This window comes from Mus caroli, unplaced genomic scaffold, assembly GCF_978045245.1.
Source record: "Mus caroli unplaced genomic scaffold, Mus_caroli_1 scaffold_7, whole genome shotgun sequence".
Taxonomy (NCBI): domain Eukaryota; kingdom Metazoa; phylum Chordata; class Mammalia; order Rodentia; family Muridae; genus Mus; species Mus caroli.
The window spans coordinates 56,307,337-56,333,758 of NW_028227262.1; the positions used below are offsets into that span (position 1 = coordinate 56,307,337).

The following is a 26,422-nucleotide window of genomic DNA, read 5'->3' on the forward strand; positions in this document are numbered from 1 at the left end:
TCACTGGGAAGCAGTATGAAAGCACTCACTGCTCAGCTGGATCCAGGGAGATGGTGGGGAGATGGCTCAGTCAGTATAGTTCCTGCCACATAAACATGAGGACCTGAGCTTGGAGCCTGAGCATCCATGTGACAACCAGGAATCAAGGCACATAACTCTATCCCCAAATAGATAGATGAGTTCCAGATTTCCCGAAGAGATCCTGTATCAAAAAAAAAAAAAAAAAAAAAAAGACTGAAGTGGAAAATAATAGAAAAAGATGTCAAGTATTGACCTGTGTCTTTCACTCACTCATAACAGAAGCATGTTTTTCCACTTTCACAGATGGGCACACTCATAAGAATACCTGTAGACACCCACATGAACATAGACACACTAAATATATACACAATAAAAGAAAATACCACCCAAACAACTCAGGTGCTTTTCCTGTCTGAACATCAGGTTCTTCAATTGTTGGAACTAATGCCTTCTGGGAGGTGAGGGGGTGGAAAGCTGGTTACTGGGCAGAGCCAATCAGGAAGCACCGACGCTGTCTTCCTTTTCCTCTGTCAGATGGTTGCCTAGGCTATCCCCACAGTGCCCTTACAGCACTTTAGAACTGTTTTACATCCTTCACTGAGGAAGTGCGGTCATGCAGTGTTCCTGGCTGGTCACTGTCGTATCATGTGTTAATTCAAGTTTTTGGAAGAGCATTACAGAGAGTGAGCCGTAGCTTTTCAGGATCTTCAGGGTGCAAGACAAGGTTGGAGGCCTTGTGGGAAGTCTAAATTAGTAGAGAAGGTATTTTATTTCTTTTTTTCTAATTTAATGAATTTAAAGTTTTGCTTTGTAAAACAAAGCAAGGACTACTGATTGACTCGACAACAATGAGAACACATGCAACACTACTGGACTTCACCCTGATAAATGCCTGTGAAGCTAAGTCTTTAAAATGTTTTACCACAATTTAAAAAAAAAATTAAGGTGCAAAAAAATGTTTGTAAAATGTATGCCTGTGTTTTTCTATTTAAAAATTCATGAAGACTACAATGGAAACTGATATGTGATGTGTTAGAATGGCGGGTAGCATCTCAACAGCACAGTAGGTCAAGGCAGTTCCACGTGAAAGAGGTTTTATTGGGGAGAGAGAGAGAAAGTGGTGGCAGAAAGAGAAGAGAGGGAGAGAGAGCGAGGGAGGGGTGTTCTCCTTATTTATATGGAAAGTGACATAACACAGATAAAGGTGGGAGGTGAGCCAAGTGGGTGCTGGGAATATGGTGCCTGTTGTCTTGGCAACGGGTCTGCAGGTCGCAGGTCATGCTGTTGCTTATGTGATATCATAGGTTTGGGAAGTCCTGAGGCCAACAGTATGTATCAAATAATAAATATGTGCTTGTCTCTGTTCTATATTGTGAAGAGTATTGCCAAGTTTGAAAGGAAAGATATCTTTTATTACTGAATTCCATTTTTAAAAATTGATTCATAAGCATATAAAATAATAATTAAAAGATGACTTCAGTATACCCATTAAAGTGCTGAAAATATATTCTTCCATCGGGATATTCAGGAATGAATATGAAATATTATTGGGAATGTAAGATATATATATGGTATTTCAAAAGAAATACATTTAAAAAATAAGTATGTTCTTTGAGAGTTTTATACAGGATATTTTTATCGTCTTCTTTCTCCATCCCCCAACTCCTCCCAGATCCCCACCTCTTTACTTGCCCAACTTCATGTTCTTTCAGAGAAGGGATTTTTCACACTTACGCACTTCAAGAAACCAAGCTTTCTTAGGTACACCATAATACTGAGAGGACTTGATGACCTTTTTGAAGTTAAGTACAAAATTTTCTATGAATGTGTATGTGTTCATTTAGAAAAACACATTTAGAATGTGTATGTGTTCAGCTTTCTTCCTATTCCTAAAGGCATCAGTCACTCCCACTTAGGAGCTACTCAACTGAGGGATACATGGTTGAAGTCTAGTTCAGGGAAGTCTCCTTGATTAATGGAAGACTAAACGCCATGTAGTGTTCAGCCTGTCAAGAACGTGCCTCCTGTGCCCATGACTCCGTGGAATCTAATGCTCCACCCTGTTGGACCAGAAGGAGATCCATGATTTCCTTCCATGTTATAGATGGGTCTGTTAAGAGCTGTGGTCTCAATGCTATAGCCATGGCAGCCCTTGCTTTCTCCTTCTCTCAGATACTTTTGTTGGCTCCTTCACAACTTCACAATGCTTTTAAACATTTATAGTGGGCAGGCCAGAGGTTTTTAGTTTATCCGCTCTCTGAACACTTTAGTCTCTGAACTTTTATATATTGAATATTCAATAGCACATATAGCGTGATCAAAGGATGCTGACATCATACTGTCCCAACAGTAATGACCGTCGTCGCTGTCATTATTCTTTTGTGTACTTCGTTAGCAGAAGCCAGAGGTAGCTAGCTTTCTTTGATAGGATCTTTGTGATACACTACTATTCGGCACATGCTTGACTTGCACTACAACTGTGGCCTCCTAACAGGACACATTTTAAGTTATTGAAAAATATAACTATATAACAATTTTATTTAAATTACTTATTTACATTCCAGTCATTGCCCACCCCCTTACTTTCCCCTCCCACAGTTCCTCATCCCATTTCTTCTCCCACTTGCCTTGGAGAGCCACCACCACCACCAGGCCTCTCTCTTTCCTGGGGCCTCAAGTCTCTTGAGGATTAAGCCCATCTTCTCCCACCAAGGCTGGCCAGACAGACCATTTACATGCCAATAATATCTTGTTTGCATAGCTATGAAGAGCATATGGTTCACTGAGAACTACCAAACCAGATTTGGGCACGAATTAGAGATTCAAGTTGTTCCATGAAGGACTTGCTGGGTGCTGATTGTTCTAGTTAACGTGATCCTTGACCTTAGGGAATTTACATTCCACAAGAAGAATCTGAGAGACATATCCACAAAGATAACAATTTCAAATAGTGACAACTGCGGAGGAAAAATTAAAATAATAGACTAGGGAATGAGGAGGTGAGCACACTCTTTTTTTTAAATATAGGAAAGTCTGTCTATTTGAGTGACATCACAAGTGATGTTGAGCAGACCAGCTGACAAGATTTTCTAGGCAGAATAGCAGCTGCAAAGGTCCAAGGGTGAGCTGGCCTCAGCAAGTTCAAACGACAAATACAGGCCAATCTGGCTGCAGCATTAACCTGGCTTTAGCATTAACCAAGACTGTGAGTGGAGCGCAGTACAATTGGACAGAGAGGATGGAGACAGAGACCATGAGGATTGATGACAGCAGTTAGGGAACTTGTCCTTTGTTTTATTACTGCTGAGATCATGCAAGCTAGAGAGTTGAGTTATCACTAGCACTGTTGTTGTATGAACGGTGGTGGAAAGGAGATTTTTAGAAGGGGTGGAGCGGGAGAGAGTAGAGCAAGCTGCTGGGGCAGCCCAGGCCTGAGGTGGGGGAGGGTAGGATAAGTACTGAGATCCATCCCTTACCCCCAGCAAGCTGTTCATCTCATCTGCTGTGCTCCGGAGTATGGGCATCACCACATCCTCCCAGCCTCCTCCCAGCCTTGAAGGAGGAGGAGTCAGGAGCATCCATCTTTTCTCTGAGCGCCTCATCACCTCTGAATGTAACACATTTTCAAAACTTTCCTGCTGCAGACCATGTGAATCCAATCCACTGAAGGCTTCTTTCCAATAAAGCACGAAACCAGGAAATGTTATTTTCATCCTACGGACTTCACTCTTTCCTTTCTCTCCTGCAGAAAGAGGAAATGAGTTCTGGCCAAGAACAAAACCACAAAACCCAGCTTGGTGCAGGGAAGTTAGCCTCTTATCTCCCTTTTCTCCTATCCCTCTCCTGTGGGAAACCCTGAGAGTTGTTTTGTTTGTGTTTAAGGCCTCTCTTGGGGAAAACAAACCATCTTTCCCTGTTGTGTCTAACTCGGAATGAATGATGGGCTTTCCATCCAGCATTGGGATTTTTTATAAACTCACAATTTCTTGATACTTTTGTTTCGCAAACCCACTGGGGTCATCTTGAGCCCTTGGCCTCCATCACCAAGAAACGTGGATTTCTGGGAAGTTTTTGCCTTGAGCTCTTCAGTATAGATATTAAAGGGCCCCTGTCAAGTTCTGAAGGGTGTGACCAGTGCCAGAATCCCTACAAGCCAAGCCCCTGAAGGATATGGCTGCCAGCTGGCCCCCATTCCCACCAGAGATGGTTTGACTTTCTGCGGTTCTCTGTGCATGGAGCTGGCCAAGTTCCCTTGGATGAAAGGCGGCCTAATATAAACTGAAAATGTTATTAATAAGCAGCCACTTAAGAATTTCCTATGACTTGCCAGTGATTTGGGGGCCTCTGTGTGAGCAGAGAGAAAAACACTGCTTGTTTTACATGGATTAAGGGATCGACGTAGTCTGTCTGCAGGGGCCGTACAGAGCCCTTGAGGTCTTGGGTGAAGGCTTGGATAAGTTCCAGAAACTCTTTCAGTCTTGGTTGTCCCATATATAAAGTGAAGATAATAATTCCCATCTCATAGTGTGGTTTGAGGATTAAGCAATGACTACAGGAGAGGTCTTAGCAGACTCTTTTAACACATACTCACCAAATGTTTCCTTAAAAAGCAAAGTCAAGATAAAGTCCCCAGACATGAAACCAAACTGACTCCCCTTCCTTTGACTCAGGGGGAAAAAAAAAGTAATGTGGCACTTCAGACACATCTAACCCTAAAGGCCAATAAATACAACGTTGGGCATCTCTGGGCCTTACTGTACTCAGCTATGACAGCTTTGATCTTTTGACTAGCCTAGAAGAGAGTATGAGAAATTACATATTACTTAAATTGATTGCATTTGATCTAGAGCTCTAGAGCACTTGACGAGCCCAAGAGATTAGTAATATCTAATTTTTCTTCTTTATTATGTGTTAAGACATGAAGAACATCATTTGAATGGCCCTGGAAACAATAAAAATTTATGGTAAAGATGTATAATCCCTTAACAAGGATCATGATCAATATCTTGCATTGCCCACACCAAAGTATTTCCAATATCCAGTGAAGCAAAACGTATATACTATAAAATTCCAGTTAGCACATATATAAAGAGAAGTGGAGGCATTTGTCCAGAGGACTAACCTATACTGTCTGTCCTAGTTTATTCTTAGCAGAGCAGCAAGTCTGACAGCTAACAAAATCAGAGCATCTCTGGATACCCACAGCCTTGCATAGGGATGCAGTGATGCAAGTAGCAGTGTTGCCATGGAGACACCATCCGTGGCCAAGCTCTTGTCCTCTGAGAGATCACTCTGTCTACTCATAATGGTGCTGAATTAGCTATCTGTGAGCTTGGTAGGCATATTCCACAATGGCTTGTGGATGCTTTTTTAACAAAGCCAAAACTCCTAACAGATTGTATGTGTCACTCACCACCTGCCATCTTGTCATCTCCGTATCTTAGTGGCACCATGTTCTCTCCCACCTCTACCTTTATCCAACTGTTAGGAATGTTCTTTCCTTTTCCTTTTGCCTAAAACTTTCTATGCTGCTTCCTCAAGGGAGTCCTCTGTGACATCTCATTAATTGAGAACCCCTTAATGGACAAAGATATAGAACTCTCCACTTGGTTTCAGATTTTTCCATTTTTAAAAATTGCAGTGTTTTATGGTCTATCAGACACTTTTCTGTTGCTGTGATAAATCACCATGACCAAAGCAGCTTAGAGAAGGGACTGTTTATTCTGACTCATGTCTCGAGAAGGACAATCCATACCAGTGGTGGAGGTGTGACAGCAGGCAGCCAGAGCAGGGAGCTGAGATATGACATCTTCAACTACAGACACAAAAAAGAGAGAGCAAACTGGAAGCAGGACAGCCTTGTATTAGGGATGCAGTGATCCAAAGCCCAACCCCAGTGCCTTAATTTTTTTTTAATTTTATATTAGATAGTTTCTTCATTTACATTTCAAATGCTATCCCAAAAGTCCCCTATACCCTCCCCCAACCCTGTTCCTATACCCACCCACTCCCACTTCTTGGCCTTGGCATTCCCCTGTCTGGGGCATATAAAGTTTGCAAGACCAAGGGGCCTCTCTTCCCAATGATGGCCGACTAGGCCATCTTCTGATACATATGCAGCTAGAGACACGAGCTGGGGCGGGGGGTACTGGTTAGATCATATTGTTGTTCTACCTATAGGGTTGCAGACCCCTTCTACTCCTTGGGTACTTTCTCTAGCTCCTCCATTGGGTGCCGCAGCAAGACTCTACCTCCTTAGGTTTTATAACAGTCCCCAAGCAGGACCACCTAGTGGGGACCAGAGTGGTCAAATATACCTGAGTCTATGGGGACATTTCTTCTTTTAAAATCCCACATATGGAAGTCACAGGGATGGGATAGGTTAGCTTGCTTATGCAGTTCTAGATTTTCCTGTTAACATTTTGTCACATCTGTGATATATTCTTTAGACGTGCTTTCTCCTCCCTTGTTCTCCCTCTCCCTGTCTTTTCTCTCCCCCCTCCTTCCTTCTCCCTTCTCAGTTTCTTCCTCAGCCCCTCCTTCCCTTGTCTCTCTCTTAGCCCTATCCACAGGCCCTGCTTCCTCCCTCCTTCTCTAACCCCCTCTCCTTTTCCTCTTCCCTTGCTCCTCCCCTCCCCCTCCTATCTCACATATCTTAATTCCACTGAACCATCCTAGACTAGTTATACAGTCTGTATCTTTTAAGAATAAGAATGATCTCTTAAATAACTTATGTACTGCCTTCCTGAAAGTTTTGGGCTGGCCCTGTGTGATCCTTTTGTATCCCAACAGAGATTCCTTTGCAACAGCACCTTGCAGCTTGACTGTGACCCACAGGACAAAGAAAGGAGATGCTCTGTGGGTGACCTTTCACACAGTGGAGCTGCCTTGCCACAAACATTCTATCACTGCCTGAATTCATTGGCCTTCCCACTCCAGTGGATTCTAGCCTATGGTTCCCACTGCTACAGGAGATGCATTGTTCTGCCCCTGGCTGCTTATCTTTTCCTGTGCTAAGGGCCCAGATGTGGTCTTCTGCCAAAGACTGCTAGGAATTGGGAGATAGCAGCCCTGTCTCTCCTTCAAGCAGCCTTATCTAAGGAAGACTTAAAATTAGATCCTCTTCCCAAAGTTTAATACAGAGGACCTTGGTTGTCTGGTGCACCAATCTACCTTGTTCATTGTCCCACCCTCCACTGTATCATGGGGCCCTTTCCCACATTTCTTCTTATTTTTTTTATTTATCTTCAAAGGATTTTAATGATCTTTTGAAGATCTCGTTCTAAACTATGGCTCATCCATCACGGAGACATTGTATCTAGATGCAGTAAGAAATCTCTTTAAGAGTGAGTTCTAAGCAAAGTCACCGGGATGGGCCGTTTTTCAGAGGTGGTGGCATGCTTCCATGCCTCCCGAATTACAGAGTAGTCTACAGCAGGACTCTGTTATGAATTGGCATATTAAGAGGGGCCACCTGTCACTGGGAACTTCTCAGTGCTGCCATCGGCTATGCTGGGAGAGAGGGGCACCTCTGTACAGATGGCAGGAGTCACCAGCCAGGCAAGGAAGGGAAGTGGAACAGAACCAGGCAGCAGGATTCTGGCACTCAGCATGCATTCAGCCAAGTACCCAGCTGGCCTTGTCACGGTCTCCACCCTTCAGCTCTGTATTCATTAGGAAATCTTTTTTTCCTTTCTCACAGAGATAGAAATCTTTCTTCCAGACATGGCAAGTGTCAGGGTTCATGTCCTTCATTCAGTCTGAACGTTTGCCAAACAAGAGATAAACAAAGTATTGTGACTGGAGGGGGGAGCCGAAGGAGCCAGAAAGGCTGCATAGAACCGGATATGCTGACGTCTGGGTATCAGGACAGAAATCCAGGAATTCCAGGGAGAAGTGCATTAGAAGAAAGGACTTCCAGATGCCCACTGAAGTGGCACGCCTCCCAAATCTTACATTTGAGCCTGGGCTTTAGGACAGGCTGTTGTCCAACCAGTTTGGCCACTGCCACAATGCTGCTGAGGGAAGAGGGAGGCTCCTGTGAACAACTTCAGGAGCCACCCTCCACCTCAGTGCCTTCAGGCGCCTGCTTTTTCTGTGCTGGGAAAACTCCACCCCAGTTGTCATCTTTTAGATGTTGGCAGTCAGTGGGCTTTTAAGGGCAGCTCAGATGTCCCTTCAGTGGAGAGGGTTTTCCCCACCTACCCCAGCCCCTCTCTGCTATAACATTTATCACAATCTAACAAAGGAAAGTTTCTCCTCGTTCACTTCACTGTTATCTATCTTCTCTTACCTTGATGCTCCACAAGGGCATAGCGAATCTCCGCCTTATAATAAAGGCAGACTTTTATCTAATACCCAGAAACTTAAAACAATGCCTAGCACAGCACAGGTCAATTATTACTCTGTATTGTTAGATCAATGGTGAGGAGGTAAGTTGGTGGATATATATGGATTGATTAATGAGTAGACGGGATGAAGGAGGGATGAAGAGGAGGACAGGAAGTGTGGGCCTTGACTGAGAACAGAATTATGGGAAAGATTGGTCATGGAGTTAGATGACATAGGCTCTAAGGTATAGTAGACACAGGATACTTGTGCACTTATGCCTACACTTTTGAATCTGACTTCCAGATCACATGACTGCCTCAGGGCCAGCAGGTTTTGCTTCCATTCTTAACTGACTCAGTCAAGCACAAGAAAGCCTGTCCTTCTGCATCACATGATTTATCTGTTTACTTCTGGGCATTCTATACCCACGGAAACGTCTTTTTACCCAAAATACCCCAAATGAATCACCTCCTGGAACCTGGTATTGCCAAAGGTCAGAAAATGTGAATGAATGTCTGGCTCGCTGAAGACAGACGGGATGGGTCACGTGAAGGCTGATACCGAGGCTGGGAACGCAGGGAAGGTGGGTGGAGGAGTTGGTGAAGGAAGCCGGGCTCCTTCCCACCAGGCAGCTCCACTAGTGGCTTTAAGTGATTAAGTCACCACAGCCCTGGTGAGTGTGTGGCTGATAGATAAATACGCAATTCAGAGCAAATCTTACTGGTCTTAAATTGTTTGTGTTTTAGCTGTCTCTTCTTTCCTAGAAAATTGGAAGTTGACAATTAATGAAATCAGTTTTTCAGATGTGTTTTATCTGAGACACCCAAGCCTTCAGTCTGTGGTACCCATTTTTATACATACAGTTCCCACACTAGCAGTTATCTTTCATACTAAGTAAAGTCTGGATCCTGGATCAGGGTACTAGGTTAGAACAAACTTTGGTATCTGTGCTGAAGAATGTGCATCTATTTGCTGAGAATTGGGTGTGATGTTTGTGTGTGTATGTCTGTCTGTCTGTCTGTCTATGTTTAGTTCTGTGCGTGTGGGTCTGTGTCTGTGTTGGTGTCTGTGTCTCTTTTCTTCTTGTCCAGGCCAGAGTCTTCTCCCTTGGCTCATGGGGTACATATAGATGAAGTCTGGTTTCCAGCCTCTTAGTATTAAAGGAAAAATGGTCCAGCAGCTGTTTCTGTTTAGCAGTGATTATCTTTGGGATTGTGAGTATTTAGAATTTTTCCTTCTTTTTATTTATCTGTAATTTGTGACTTCTTTCTACATTAATTGTATGTTAAGGAAAAGAATGCAGTAAGTTTAAATTCTAAGTATAATAAGCAGAAAAATGCCTTCTTTGTTACTATGAAGAGAAGGGATGGTTCTTTTGGCTTTGTTATGATAGTCATGGAAGAATTTAAATACTAGGGACACATCTGTCAGTTGGGGAAAAGCTGTGGATGGATACCTCTGGGTAACGTTAGCCTTTTGACTTTAACAGAGGTATACTTGCCCTCCATTCCCTTGGCTGCCTGAGACATGGCCTTGTTGGATCCTCCTGTGTCATTTGGTTTACAGTGGACCTAAGGTGGTTTAAGCAGCCTGCCTGACCCTAAACATATGCAGGCAGCCTGGGCCTGATCTAGCCTTGGGTTTGAGACCAAGGAACCCATACACCAGGGAAGGTGAGAGGCAGAATAGCCGGCAGAGTTGCAAGCAGAGATGTTGCTCTTGTAGATTATGTAGTCCTGCCTCTCAATGGGAATGCTTCTACACAGGAGATACCCAGACGAGTGGCAGGCAGGCTGAGTGCTATAAGAGCTTTCAACGTGGCAATTATTTTGAGTTAACATAAATCCTCTTGAAAAAGTTCAAAAATGATTATTGCCTGGATTCCTTGGACCACCATGTTTGTTGTTAGAATTCACACTGGTTTTCAGACTGTAATCTAAAAGTCTTCTTTCCATCTAAGAGACTACCTAAAACAGCATCCCTCCAAGTGCATTCAAAAGAATACTTCATGGTGATCCACTGACATTCTTATGAACATGCCTAGTCAGGTGACTTGATTAAGATGTGACTAATCCATCACAGGGATATGGCTTCTACTCCCGGAGTCTCTCTTGTTACAATGTCTTGGCAACCAAATGAATAGTTTCCCATGGCCAGATGTATCATTTATAAAGGTTTTCATGATTCAGAGTTAATGTGTGTGTGTGTGTGTGTGTTATCTATCAGAAACCCTTGCTTTATTTCTTTTCGTCTTTCAAATTATAAATCCCATAGTTCTTATTGTGGCAGACCTTAAGAATTACTTAGAGGATCCAGGACATATGATGATCTTCAGGCTTTCGTCTCTGAAACCCCAAACATGGGAGAGCCATGGAGAGTTTGAACATGAGAGAGGTTTGGCTTGCCATCTCTTCTCATAGCATCAATTTAGACAGCTCAATTTTATATATGAGCCTTCCCACACATAATTCCTTTTACCAAAAAAAAAAAAATTCTTAAAAGAAAATTGGCTAAAGGAGGGAGAAAAGGAAGACTTAGTGCTGCTTATAGTCGCTCTGCACCGGTCAGAAATGTTATCAAGCGAGGTGGAGTCTCTGCTCTCACAAGTCACCCATTTATAATGAGTTCTTTCACATCGTGCAAGTCAGTTCATTGGCATAAATCACTAGTCTTCATGCAAATGTTGTACTCACTGGAGGAAATGACTGGTCTATGCTGAGATAGTTGAGGAAATGGCCTTTACCTGGCAATATTGTACAACCTATAGAAGAAGAGATTGTGGATTCCATGCTGCAGAACCACACAAATTGATCACTGCAGCTATGGTGAGGCATTTGCAGAGGTTATTTGGGTGAAGTCTGGGAGGGGAGGTGAACATGGCATTTCCACTCTCTGAGTCAGGGATGATTTCTTGGAAACCTGTCATTGTCAAATCCAATTATGTACAGGTAGAATGTCAACTCTGACAGAATGAAACCAATGCTCTCTCTCTCTCTCTCTTTCTATGTGTGTGTGTGTGTGTGTGTGTGTGTGTGTATGTGTTTAATGAAATCCTGCTTTACTATCAGGCTCTATGTTCACAAATGTATATCTTTTCATTAAAAACAAATCTCTTATTTTCGCACGCGCACACACACACACACCTGGTTATGCTTCATTTGGGTGAAATTATTTAATTAGTGCGCTAAAAGAGAAAGCTGTTTGCTGCCATTGTATTTTTTCAAAAGGGAAGCGAGAGACTGAGGGCCCAGAGATCCCTCCTGGCTTTACCTCTGTCTCACTGCGCCTTTCAAAGCACCTCAGACTTGGGTTTCCAACTTGTAAATGGAGATTATTAAATTAGCTTCTCCAGTTGTCAGGGAGTCACTCAAAGGTTGCAGATTCTTTGCAAATAAAAATGCCTTGCTGGGGGAGCTCCAGTTAATTATAAATGAGGATTGGAAGGCTGGCAGCTAGCAGACACAGTGAAAGCCCTTGTGGTTTTGATTTACTGGGCTTATTTTCATTCTTTTTTTTTTCTCCTTGACTTTGCTTTTTCTGAGTGATTTGTTGTTGTTGTTGTTGTTGGAGTGAACAGCTATTCATGTGCAATCCAGTGTGCCCTCTGAAATATTTGTGTTTGGGGCTCACCAGGCCTTCCTTTAGCTCCTCAATCTGCCCTCCCTTTAGGGATTCCTTCCAACAAGTTCTAAAGAAGGCATATAATAATCACTTAAGAAGATGATCACCTTTCCTGGCCTGGCACTTAGGGAAATGCAAATCAAAAAACCACAATCAGATACCAGGCCATATCCACTAGGGTGGCCACTGTTGACACGTTAGACCATAACACTTGTGGCAAGAGTTAGAGAAAGTATAACGAGCCTTCATTGAAGGTGGGAACTTAAAATTGCTCAGATAATTGTGAATACAGTTTGCCAGTTCTTCAAGATGACAAAATTTTCGTGTGACGCCATAATGCCTTTGTTAGGTATATGCCTAAGAGAAATGATAGCATAAATCTATATTATAATCTTGAATCTAAATATTGAAATTAGAATTCTTCAAAAGAACAGAGAGTCTAAATATCTACCAGCTGATAAATGCACAAATATGATATGTCCCTACCATGGAATATTCCTCAGCAATAAGTACAAACATTCAAGAGACTGATGTACGTATGCTGCAGCATAGATAAACAAATGCCATTATTTCACGGGAAAGAAGCTAGTTTCAAAAGATGATATTTTGCATGGTTCCTTTATGTGAAATGTCCAAAATAGGCAAAACCAACAGAGACAGAAAGATTAGTGGTTGTCATGGTACGTGAGCTTGGGCTATGAGAAGTCACTGTTCGTGCTCATGAGTTTAGTGGGGGTGTCTAAAATTAGTGGTGATTGTGAAATTCTGACTATATTAAGAGCTAGTGAATTATATGCTTTGGAAGGGTGAGTTCTGTGCTATGTGAATTATCTTAACAAAGCTGTTGTCACAAAATTCAAACACACATGGAGCTTAGAATTCTGGGCTCTTTCATTGCCTTTGTAGTGTGCTACAAAAAGATCAGCACACACGCGGAATAGCTTGTTAGAGTCTGCTGCCTCCATTCCGTTCTGTTTATTTTATTGTTCAGAGAGAGAAAGATGTGTGTGTGTTGCTTGACCTTGCCATTTTCTCTGCTACAATATTTAGATAGGGACAAGGATAAGGAAGTGGCTGGAAACCTTGAAGGAGATGCTCAGTTTGAAGAATTTGCATTCTTGACTGGTGCTATGGAATAACTCATGGTTGGAAGAAGTGCTCAGCCAGGAGGAACAAAGCTAGGCATGGGAGCATCCACTTGTAATTCCAGCACTGGTGAGGTAGAGGGAGGCTGCAACAGGTGGATCCCTGGGGCTTGCCAGCTTCCAGTCTACCCTTTTTGGTGAACTCTAGGCTGGCCAACAAAAGACCCTGTCTCACAAAACAAAGTAAATAGCTCCAAAAAACTACTAGCTCACCCCCATCTCCCCCTCCCTAAAAAAAAAAAAAAGGGTGAACTCATATAAAATAACTACAAGCAATGTTACATTTTGAGTTTCTAATTAAGACTCTAAATCATGGACCTTTAATGGTGAAATTATCTTCCTATGAAGGTCTTGTGGCCACATTTGTTTTAGGGGGAAAATGTTTGTTCTTACTCCTAAATAATAATAATAATAATAATAATAATAATAATAATAATAATATACCCATGGTTCTTTTTATAACCTTTTTGTAAGCTTTTTTTCTGTTTGCATGATTTAAGAACTTTTAAAAATAGAAACATCGCAGTGTTTGTTAAGTCTGATGATATTTAGTGTGTGGATTCTATATATTTAATGCTATTAGAGTGGTTATTACAGTGAGGGGAATTGTGGTCATGGTTCATATCTGTTGATCTACATTGTGTGTGTGTGTGTGTGTGTGTGTGTGTGTGTAAGAAGGTTGGGTTTGTGAGTCAGCACACTCACCTGGTAGTTCCTGATCATCACCTAAGTGGCTTTCATATGGCACGCATATTATGTCCTTTGTAAACCAGTGTTCTCTAGATTGTAGCTGGTGACTGTGTTTATGGGTTGGAATCCAGGACAGTGACTGGCAGGTAGCCTCTTGACAAATAAGTGGCTTTTTTTATCTTTCTTCTGACCTGTTGTATTTGCTTTCTCCAGGAAGATCTGCCTGCACTGCAAGTGTCCCCAGGAGGAGCACATGGTAACAGTGATGCCGCTGGAGATGGAGAAGACCATCAGCAAGCTCATGTTTGACTTCCAGAGGAGTTCAACCTCAGATGATGACTCGGGCTGTGCTTTGGAAGAGTATGCCTGGGTTCCCCCAGGGCTGAAGCCTGAGCAGGTAGCCATCTTCCCGGGAGTCTTCCCATGCCTTTAATTTTAAATGGTGTCTTTCCAGTGTTTCCATACCCCAGCTTAGAAGGGAAAGGTGGCTCTGCTGACTCAGGGTTGTGTGGCAATAAATGAGTTAAAGATATTCTAGGCCCCGATGGGAAATGGAGTCAAGCCTAGAATAATCCATCACTAATTCATTCTGAATTATCAATGTCAACTGTTTGTAGACTGTCTGGAAACATCTTAGAAATGATGAATGTTAAACGTTATGTTTTGGAGCACAGGGAGGAAAAAGCACCAGAGCCCCAACATGAGTCATCACAGTCAGGCTTCATAAAGCAGTGGTTCTCAACCTGGGGGCCATGACTCCTTCAGGGGTCACATATCAGATATTTGCATAACGATTTATAACAGTAGCAAAGTTACAGTTATGAAGTAGCAATAAGATAACTTTATGCTTGGGGAACTGTATTAAATGGGTTGCAGCATTAGGGAAGTTGAGAATTGCTATTATAAAGGCAAATGAGTACTTGCCTTTCTCTCAACAGTGTATGCTATCTTTAAATATTAAGTTTGACCTTCCTTTATAAAGGCATTGCCTTTCCCTAAGATATTCCTGGCACCACTCACAGCCTGTAAACATTACTGGCCTGATCAGAATATCTCTTCTCTTTGCTTCTTTCTGTTTTGCATTTTTCCCCAGTGATAACAGGCATTGTCTTTCATTCCTTGGTACTTGGTGTTTTCTCTTCCAAGTCAGCCTAGCAGCACATCTGTAAGCTGGAGCCTCTTACCATCTCCCTGATAATGACTTTCAGAGACAGCTAGGATCTTAAAAGTGTTAACTACTATTGTCTTCCCCTGAACCACTAAATTCGTGAGAGAGTTCTGTGGTGAAGTATTTAGAAGAAGCTCAAATGGCATGGCTTTATGTGTCAGAAACTTTAAGTGTGATAATGCTTTCAGGAAAAGTACTTTGTAATTAAGACCCAAGAATCCACTAATAACTAGAGAAGTGGTTCTTCTATGGAGTCCCTGATTAGCCATTTTCCATTTTCTCTGTCTATTGTCCTGCTTTCATTTCAAGTTTCCGTGATAAAATACTCTGCAGGGGATGGGGTGCAGGGCTGGAGAGGAAAGGTTTATTTTAGCTCACAATTTCAGCTCAGATGGCAGAGAAGACTCTGCAGCGGCAGAGGCTTGAGACAGCTAGTCACATCACATCTACAGTCAAAAGCCGAGAGAGAATGAATAGGCGTGTGCTTAGCTCGGTTTCTCCACCCTTATGCTCTCCAGGACTCTGCCTAGCAAACAGTGCCTCCCTCAGTGGGCTGGGTGCTTCCACACCAATTAACTTAATTGAGGCATGCCCACTGGCCAACCCAATGCAGACAAGTCCTCATAATAACTCTTCCCAGGTGATTCTAAATTGTGTCAACTTGACTGTTAATGCTCTCCCATCTATTTTGCTGTACCAAATTGCTGTCTTATAGGTATGGTTTGTCTAGCCAGAGAAATATCATATAAATGTAGGAATTTTCATATGTACGTTTATATTTCTTTTTTGTAGTGCTAGAGGATGAACTAATAGCGCCATGTGCTCTGGCTAAATGTTATACCACTGTCTTAGTCAGGGTTTCTATTCCTGCACAAACATCATGACCAAGAAGCAACTTGGGGAGGAAAGGGTTTATTTGGCTTACACTTCCATGCTGCTGTTCATCACCAAAGGAAGTCAGGACTGGAACTCAAGCAGGTCAGGAAGCAAGAGTTGAGCAGAGGCCACGGAGGGATGTTCTTTACTGGCTTGCTTCCCCTGGCTTGCTCAACCTGCTCTCTTATAGAACCCAAGACTACCAGCCCAGAGATGGTCCCACCTACAAGGGGCCTTTCCCCCTTGATCACTAATTGAGAAAATGCCTTACAGTTGGATCTCATGGAGGCATTTCCTCAACTGAAGGTCCTTTCTCTGTGATAGCTCCAGCTGTGTCAAGTTGACACAAAACTAACCAGTACAACCACTGAGTTACAATCCCAGCCCACCAGTTTCGATTGCCAGCTGAAATATTTGAGGATCCAGAAGTTTTATTCCTGCAGAGATACAATTGCATGGGATCGAGCACTAGCTGTTTTCTTCATGCACTGATGCTGGCATCCTCTGTCACTGCTAAGCTTCTCACGTTGTTTTTCTATATGTGCTTCAGCCTTGTGATCTCTTTTTCTCTTCACACATAGAAAATACCTTGAGTGAGAAACAATCAGAGAGAACCTTTCCATGAGGCAGTGCTTTCTTAGGATAGTAGCAAAACAACAACAACAAAAAGCGCTTTCTCATCACTTGTGGATTGCGATTCCTTACTTCTTTTACTCTCTCTAAAGATTGCATTCTTGAGGAATTAACCTTAAAAGGAGGGGGATATTTATCGAGGTGTTCAGAGAGGGTGCTGCTGGTGGAATGCCACTGGCAAAGTTGCTGCTCTCAGGGATGAGTCTGTGCACCTGGGAAGATCTGGGAGCTTGTGTCATTTTCCTGCTGACCTCATTTCTAGAAGCTTCTTTTGGGTCCATCTGTGTCATCTTATTCTTCACCTAGACAGCGTCGCTTCCTGCTGAATTAGGCCCTGAATCTTCCAACGTTTCTGCTTAAGTTTATTCTCTAAGGCTGCAAACTGTCTTCAGTGATGCTCAGATTGCAGGAAAACTTTCTACACATGCTGACTGAAGAAAGCAGGCAGTTAGAGAAGTTAGGATCTTGGTTAAACCCACCAGTTCTAATTACAAATGACTGTCAACCACTTGACTCATTCAGCTGTCCTGGGAAAATGTTAAATGGAAGTTTTTAAGTATATTTTGAAAGAAAATGATGAACACTGTTAAACAAATGGTGGGAAGTTTGCCAGGTAAAAGGGTGCGCCCCTCTCTGGCAGTTATTCTTCAGGAGGTCTTCTTTGTTCCCAGCACTCATGGGACCTCTCTGATGCACATAACTAGAAAGGAAAAGCACCCTCCAGAGACAGACTATCAGAATACTTGGCCATTTCTGTATTTGCTCAATAAAATGTGAGTCCTACTATTTAAAAGTCTTTGAAGAGGCCATGTTGTGTGATAGAAATGGGCTTCAGGTTTGAAATATTGAGATCTTTTAAAGTTTATTATTTACAAAGATGTTTGTAGGTTTAAAGATTTTTTTTAAGAGATGTCTGGTATGCACTTAGATTTAAAAACAAAATCCCTAATTGCCTTCCCTTAATGAAAGTTCTGTTGTTAATATCATATTAGTTGTCTATGAATTGAGGGGAACCATTTTTCTATCAAAAGAAATTGTGGTGAATATGAAAATGCTTCTGACTAGAGGCAAAATATTAAAGACTAATTAGGGTGGAGAGTAATGTTCTTTAATTTTGGGTTGGAATCTTTCCTCTCACTCCACAATCGTAGAGCTGACGGTATACCTTCAGGTGATATTCTTCATTACTCATTCTCTTCAGTAATTCCTTCAATTTTATGGAATGCATGTGAAATTCATCTCACATTCAGGGAAGTGTTCTTGACTATAGGCATTTAGTGTCATAAAAATCTGTGAGCTTCAAAACGGACCCTTCTCACACTAGTGTAGAAGTAGTAAATGGGACAGATGAAGTTGGAAAGGCGGTCACCTCGTGATTCCAAATGACTCAAAAACTCATTGGTGGTGATTATTCAAATCCTCTGCATCAGCTCACTCAGTATTAAGGAGGTTGATATCGTTTGGAGAATCCTAAGATAGACAGCCAGAGAGCTGCAATCTTTACTTGCGTGTAATATGAAAAAACAATCCATGCTAATGCTGCTGGCCTAGCGGGCGGTTTTGGTCTGTTCTGTTCTCAGCCTGGTACGAACGAGACAGCATGTTTTCCCTTGCCAAGGCTTTTTCAGAACTCCAAGTTAGCCCACTCCTACCTGTGGCTGGCTTTTGCCAAACCCAACTCACCACTCCCAAATTTCTGCCGCTAGCTGGGGCGCACTCTTGAAAACCTCTGCATAGTTACCATTCTCTGGAGCTTAGTCTAATCGCAGCAAAATGGAAAGCACCAGGCAATCTTAGTTTATATTCAACAGATAACACAATCGCTGGGTGCGGAATCTAGAATCCCAAATTCACCAACTATTCTATGTTAGAAATCTTCTGGTGGAGGATCCTGGTGGATTCTGCCACCCGAACTAACAGGCCTGGGCCTAAATCTTGGTTGCCTTGCTCCCACTGTCCAAAAGGAAGTCCCCTCCTCCTGCCTTCCCACTTCCTCTCTCAGAACCGGAAGATCTGCCTCCTTCTTGTCCAGTGATTGGCTTCTTGTCTTTATTAGGAGAAAAGTCCACTACACTCTACCCTAACCAGGCCACTGGAAGTCAGTTTTAAGGCTCCGGTTCTCATTCAGACTCAGTTAATAATTGTAGCCATCTTCTATAAATGCTTTTTGACAAGGTTATAATAGAAAATCATAAACAAGTCAAATAAAGTGACTAGCAAGCAAGATTTCTCCCTGTCAGCATGTCTAGATGGATAATTCTTGTTTTAGGAGAAGTTCATTGTATTATAGAATGGTTAGCAGCACCCCTCACCTCCACCTACCAGATGCCAGGAGCATCTCTCAGTTGTGACAGCCAACTACATCTTCAACATTGCCACATGTTTCTAAAGAACTAAATAGCAATTAGATGAAAGTCATGTTAAAAGACAGAGTGTGGGGACTAAAGAGATGGCTCAGTGGCTAACAGCATTTGTTGCTCTTTCAGAGGACCCAGATTCTGTTCTCAGCATCTGGTAGTGGCTCACAATCATTCATAACCCCAGTTCCATGGGGTCTGATCCCCTCTTGTGACCCCTGCAGGCTCCAGGCACACACAAAGTTCCCATACATACATGTAAGCAAAATACTCATACATCCAAATAAAATAAACGTATCTCTAGACAGAGAGATGCTTGCAGTATTCTGCTCCAATTAAGACAAAAGAGGATGGCTGTCCTTAGCACATGATCATCCAACACTCATCATACTTTGGCTCCTGCATACCAATTGCTATCTTGTAATATGCTCAAGTGCTTAGTAGAGTACTAGAGTTGTGACCCACTCACTGTTTTTGAGGCTGCCCCGACTTCTCCACTAAGTCAAAACAAGGAGCCTGTTGTGAGTGTTTCCCCAGCTTGGGAATAACTTTCTTCCTCTTTTATAAAGGGGAGAGTTGTGGTCAAAAAGAAAGAAAGTGGGAGCTGGAGAGATGGCACTGTGGTTGGGAACACTTGCTTCTCAATTACAAGTACCAGAGTTTGGATGGCAGCACCCATGTCTGGTGGCTCACAAGCACCCATAACTCCAGCCCCAAGGGATCCAAATCGATCTTCTGCCTTCTGCAACCACTTGCATGCACGTGTGTGCCTGTACCACACAGACATGTGCAACACACACACACACACACACACACACACACACAAACGAAATAAAACAAATATTTTCTAAAAGAAAAGAAGAAGCATCTAAACCAGCAAATGAAGATCCTTTCCACCAAAGGGAGAAAATTGTATCCCAAACTTTTTAGTATGTTCAAGTATCTGTCTAGAGAGAGCCAATATCTTTTGTGTGGATTTGGATGAAAGTGTGTGGTGATGTACTCTACCTCCCTGGCGTGGCTCTTTCTTTTCTTGTATTGTGAACATTTTTCAGTATCCGTTTACTTCAGAGCAAACTCTCTTCTGTAGTAAATTGGGTTTTCCATTGTCTAACCTTAAGTGTCACCCACCATGAGGAAACTGAAACATTTGGAAGTCTATATCAGGGGAGGGGTTTGGAAGGTGTCAATTCTCTAAAGGACTGACAGATTCTAACAGGATATGAGTGGAACTTGGAGATATTAAACAGCCTGAAAAATAACCAGACGACCCAGGACAAAGGAGAATGGCCACTATTGATGTAAGGAGCTCAAGGCTTGATCTGACCACCGCTTTGTTGTTAGTTTACGGCTGAATGCGGTACAATAGCAGTAGCTAACTCTGTGGATCTTATAACTATCCCTGCTCCTCCCCTTAAGAACAGTCCTGGAAGAGGAGCATCCCATGAGAGATAGCCAAAGGCTCTTGTTCATTACGACAAACTGCCATCCTGTGAGGTTGTAACTGCACATTACCAGGTAGTCTTCCTTGGGTGTACAAGGCAATGTTGTTTGTATTATTTCTCCCTTTGGCTGCCCCCTGAAAATCTGAATGGCTTCCTGCTATCTCCCGAATGTCCTTTTCATTGACATTTTGGATAGCCCAAGTATTCACAACAGAGTCTCACATATAAATATGCCAAATCCTTAATCTCCAACGTTAGTAAGTAATCTTCCCCTGACCTTAACTTTGTCCCAGTGCATAAAGTGGAAAGTCAGTTATTTTTTCCAGATCATTCCACATTCTCTTCAGACTATCCAAGCAAGAATGAAAAACAGATGCCAGGGGTAATTGCCCACTTTTGGACTTTTGAAGCAGTCTTCCAATGAAAAATAAAACACCCAATACTTCCCGTAGATGAAGTGAGTTAGATGGTTTTGGTCTTTATAAAATTACCTCTATTGAGAGATTATAAATCCTTTTTGTTTCCATGTTCATGATCTTTGCTTATGCATTAATCATCAGAGTAAATGTCCTCAGAGACATTTTTGATCAGCTATGATTTCAAGGTCTGGTCCCCAGTTATAAGCTTTGTAATGAAATCTTGCAATTTCCCTTAATGTGTATCAAACTCACAGCTGGGTATTTATTTGTATCATGACTTGCTTAATATTTCTCTCCCCTCGCTTGGCTTTAGCACTTGGGTAGGCGGAGACCTTGCCTGCTTTTTTCTTTAGGAAATGACACCAACACCAGGTTATAGTGCACACTGCCTATAGGCACCAAACAAGATGCTGTTAAGAGTCAGGCAGACACGAGTTCCCAACAGAAGGAAAAGTGTTCATGGATACATAACATCAAAAAGATGATTTTTCCCCTGAAAGATTGTTTCTTATCTCTTGTTTTCATCCCCTGTGTTTCCTCTGAATATATGCACTCTAGGCAGATTCCCAAGCCATCTTAGTCACATTAGACTTTGTTAGGCTGCATAAGGGTGGGAGAGGGTAACATGCTTACTGTAAGGCCTCTGCTCTAGTGTAGACCTGAATCAGCACTGCTGGCTCCAAGACCAGGGTCTGGAGCAGTGGGGGAGAAGCTGAGGGCTGGCAGATGATCACTGTTTCCCAACTAAGGCATCATCTGTGTCTGAGTCTAAGTCTCTGGCTCTATAAAGCTGTGGCCTGCAAAAGCAGCAGCCCATCCCAGTGAGGGAGCCTAGCTTCTGCAGTCAGACACATCTTGATGCCTGACTTGTCACTTTCTGACCTCAGGAAAGTTATTCAGCTCCCAGGAGCCTAGGTCCCCCCTTGAGGAAGAGGGTGGTGGTGATGGCAGTGTTATTTGGCTCTCAGTATAGACTTGTGTGTTTACCACCATTTGTGTGTGTGTGTGTGTGTGTGTGTGTGTGTGTGTGTGTGTATGTGCCTGTGTGCATGTATGCATGTTCGTGTAAGTAGGTACACATGTATGGAGCTTATAGGACAACCTTGGATGTCCTCAGATGTAAGCCACTATGTTGTTTGTTTGTTTGATTTTGCTTTGTTTCACATAGTCTCTCACTACCTGGAGTTTGGTAAGTAGGCTAGAGTGTCTGGTCAGCAACCCCAAGGGATCCACCTGTCTCTGCTTTCCCATTGCTCAGTTCTAAGCACTTACCACCATACCTACCACTATCGGCCTTTTCATGTGTGTTCTGGGGCTCGAAGTCAGGTCCTCACACTTGCAAAACAAGCACTATGCAGATGGAGCTGTCACTCCAGCCTCACCACCACTTAAAAAAGTATTACCTTTGAAGTTTTTGTGCAAGGATATAGTAAATATTGAGCATAGTTCCAGCCATCCTCTCTTTTCTTGCCTTTCCTTCATCTTGATAGTTCTTCCTCTCCTAAGCTATTTTTCTTCTGCTTTTCATGTCATATGATTTTATGTAGCTATATAAAACCTAGGATCCATAAATGAGAGAAAACATAAAATAGTTTTCTTTTGGAGACTGGTTTAATTTTATTATCTCCAGTTCTAACCATTTTCTTGCAAATGACTTAACTGTTCTTTTTTATGGCTAAAAACAAAATCCATTGGGTATATAAAATATATTCTATTTTCTTTATCTGTTCCTCTGCTGTAGGATAAATAGGTTGGCCCCATAACTTAGCAGTTATAAGCAGTGCCATGATAATCATCAATGTACAAGGATTTCTGTTGTGTGCTGACTTAGAGTCCTTTGCGTGTCACCACCATTTTTAACAACCTTATTTGGTCTCCATTGTAGAAATGAGTTAACAAGGCTTAGAGAAGTTAAATAACTTGCAGATAGCCAGACCCTGAAACCAACATGTTCAGACTTGTCAGTTCCAGGACTGGCCTGGCTCTAAATGAAGACTTATGAAGCACAAAGACATTGCTCAATCAAATAGTTGTTTCTTTGCCACCCTTCCTGGAAGATGCTATCCACTAAATGATTACTACTGCTTGGAGTTGACTCACAGAGGCAAGAGTAATGTTTGACTGTCCAGGAAAGAACAAGGTTAGGTGGGATGTAGGAGAGGGAACAAGCATAGGATTTTATGGGAATCCTGGGTTTCAGTTTCTTCTCAGCTCTCTCCGAGGTTGTGTAGCTCAGCATCCCTCTAGAGTGTGCCACTAGCTTGATGCAGAAGGGCTTAAAAGAAAAACTTCAAGTCTTCCCAGTACAGGACTCTACTCTTCAGCTGCTGTGTCTGAGGGATATTGATGCCATCAGAGTGAGTCACCTAGAGCTGCAAGAATGGATTCTTTCTCTCTACTCATTTAAGGAATAATAAGGCAAGAAAAGCAAGGTCTCAGAGCTCAGCCATATTTTACTAAAATCAGAAGCAAAAGTAAATACACACACACACACACACACACACACACACCACACAACACCACAGACACACAGCACAAACACATACACACAGCACAGACACATACACACAGCACAAACACATACACACAGCACAGACACATACACTGCACACACACCCGCACACACTACACACACAGCACACCACACACACACACACACACACACACACACACGGTGAAGAGACAGAGCTGTCTGCATCTGCTTGGAGGATCAGGGGTTTTTAATGTTTGGTAACTGCATGAGGTCTCTTCTTTCAGAATGGGAAGCCCACCAAGTCTTTGTTTTGGGAGAGCAGAATCAGAAAGCTGGTCATCTTAAATGTTTAAGTGAAATTAAATGTTTGCGTATATTAATCTACCTAAAGCCTCTTTTCCCAGATTGTCTGCTTGCCAGAGATATGTCTGACTCCTAGGACTGCACAACTTAATGCTCACCATTTTCCCTGACCCCTGCTGGGTCTGAGCTGCTTGACAAGGGCCCAGGCAGAGCCACGTGGTTCTGGATTATCCAGTGCAGCAGGCAAGCTTCAGGACCATCCACTTAAGAAATGAAAGCCACCGTACACCTTCCTTGGTGCTTGTGATCTTGAGGTCTTGGCTTCATACCCTAGAAGCCCTCAGGAACATTCTCAGTAGGCTACCAGGGTGTCTGCCCACGAAGAAGAGTGTTTTACATACCTTTCTGGGTGGAAGGAAAATCAATAGGTCAGCAGGAAGCATCTGTCTGGCTCCCCATTTTACCCTGTGTAGTCATTGTCTTAAATGGCTGGTCAGTGAGCTCACTGGGACCATATTACTCAATGTTTCTCCCTAATAAATGTGTAAAAAAATAAATAAATAAATGGAAGCATTTCCTACAAAATAATGTAGAATAGACATGGCTATCAGGCATTTTATTTATTAATTTACTTCTTTAGCAGATATTTATTATACACTAAGTATGCCTCAGCTTTTGTTTGAGCACTGGGGATAAAACAACTGAAAAAGATCATTAAAGTTTCTACTATACTGTAGTTGTAAGAATGATGGTGGAAAATTAAGAAACAAATACATGATAAAAATAAGTCCAGCTTGTTAGTCTTTAAGAAAGTGTGATAATATCCATAATAGTGAACAATAGTGTCAGACAGCAGCCATTTCACTTGAGCCTTATTCAAACTATCTATATAAGACTAGGAACTGATTCCAGTGTCCTGAGTATGGTCCTGAGTGTTGAAAAGTTGGCTCATTTGGCCTGATCTCTCAGGAAGTAGCTGTTGAGATGCTGCTGAATGACATGAAGACATTTCTGTCTGCTTTGCAACACCAACCTAGTTTGTGTGTTCCTTTGAGTGAAGCTTAGAAATGAAATGAGACTGGCACTTACTTTATACAAAAGCATTTGAGGAGAACGTTGATGGATAATTTGGAGAGAAGTGAAAAGAGATCAGTAAGAGGCCTCACTGCTTTGTATGTTTACTCTCTAGTGCCGGGATGTTTCTATGGTATATGGGAGTAGAACAGCTAAGAACACTTAACTCAGAGTGGGCTATGGAAGACCTAAACAGCAACTGCCACAGGGTGAACTTATAGCAGACAAATACCCCTTTTATCATCTGCTCTGCCTTCTAAAGTGTGAGCCTATTATACGGGGTTCTATGTTTTCTTCTTCACCACTATAAGCTCACAGCCCAACATCAGGCTCATGTTTACCATCAATAATCAGCTGTTGCATGAACAAACAACTGTATTTAATGCCCCCTCATAAATGTTGAGATTCAAATAGATCAAGAAGCTGGTAAGCCAAGAACCAGATCTACAATCTCCTATCTGTCTTGCCTCATCCCAAGACACTGGGCTTTTATCCTCCACTCTGCCTCTCCCTGGGTGCTCCACCCAGGAGATCAGGTGTAGTGAAAGAGTAGAACAGTGTCCCTTCAACCAGCTTCATCTCTGTGGGCTGGAAATCTCCCCTAAGCTCAGATTGGCCTTGGTGACTAAGAAGTGTTCCCATCACTACAGGAAGCAGCTCAGCCCTCTCATCATTACAGGAAGCAGCGCAGTCCACCCTTCCAAGACCTGTCCCCATTGTCAATGTCTTATCTTCTTTGGCTCTCCGCCATCTCTCATCGCATCCTTACTCCTCATCATGTTCTTCTGTTCCTGGTATAGTCATATATCTGGACATCAGCAGGGACTTTGGATCTCAACATTTCTGAGGGGCCATTAAATTCAATTGTTTATTCATGCAACAGCTGGTTAATGATGGTAAACATGCATTTGATGTTGGGCTTTGAGCCTATAGTGGTGAAGAAGAAAACATAGAACCCCGTATAATAGGTTCATACTTTAGAAGCCAGAGCAGACAATAAAAGGGGTATTTGTCTGTTAGAAGTCATCTGGGATATACATGCTTTCTGACAACTATCTTCCTAGCACTATCCTATTCACTAAAGGAAGGCATGGATAAAGACACAGTGTGTCTACCCTTGTGCAGGGGACAGCCTACTTGAGAATACCGATGTGTTAAACCTCTGTAAAAATTATCATTAGACTAGCCAACCACCTCTAGAATGGTGTTTTCATCTCATTACTCCAGCAGTACACGCTGAGCTCCAGATGAAATGCCATGGCTGTAGTGAGCTGTGTGATTCTGCAATTGAACTGGTAGATTCTGTTCTCCCCAAAGCTGTAGTTCCTGCTTAAGCTTTGCTGTCACTCACTCCGATGTTCTCAGTGTGGTTCCAGGGATGTATGGGGTAAGGGAGGCAAGAAAGAAACAGGAGGAGGCTGCTAAGCAATCTCCTCTGTAGTTCTCAGGAAATTTGTCATGTGAGCAGTGTGTGTTTATCTTGGCTCCAGAGAGGCCCTGATGTCAATGGATGAAGATGGGAAATATGCATGCATGTGCAGCATTTAACACAACAGCCTGTTAATAAATTTGTCTTCAACAGAGTTTTCAGAGATGAGGCTAGAACCTGGGTTCCCAGGCTTCAGGGCCTCTGCCAGATGAAGTCAGTAACAACGTGGCTTCCACCAGCAGGGACTTGTCAAAGCTCATGGACAGAATGTGAGGCCTGGGGAAGCCAAGGAGCATTTGCAAGGGCAGGATGGAGCCTGCTGTTGGAGTTCTCAGCTCTCAATACAAATAACTCTAGCCTTCTCCATGAATGCATCCTCAGATGCCAAGGAGTGAGTGTGGGCCCCAGGACTTGGACTTCCCTATGTGATTTCACAG

General features: G+C 42.6%; 1 protein-coding gene across 5 annotated transcripts in view; it reads left to right on the plus strand.

The window, feature by feature from the left end:
• The window catches only part of Prickle2 (prickle planar cell polarity protein 2), a 328,810-nt gene that overhangs the window by 230,620 nt on the left and 71,768 nt on the right, over positions 1 to 26,422 (plus strand). For all 5 annotated transcript variants that reach the window (XM_029478412.2, XM_021164852.3, XM_021164854.3 and 2 more), the window contains one exon: positions 14,022 to 14,205. In XM_029478412.2, the coding sequence (XP_029334272.2) occupies positions 14,022 to 14,205 (184 nt within the window). The remainder of the gene's footprint in view (positions 1 to 14,021; positions 14,206 to 26,422) is intronic.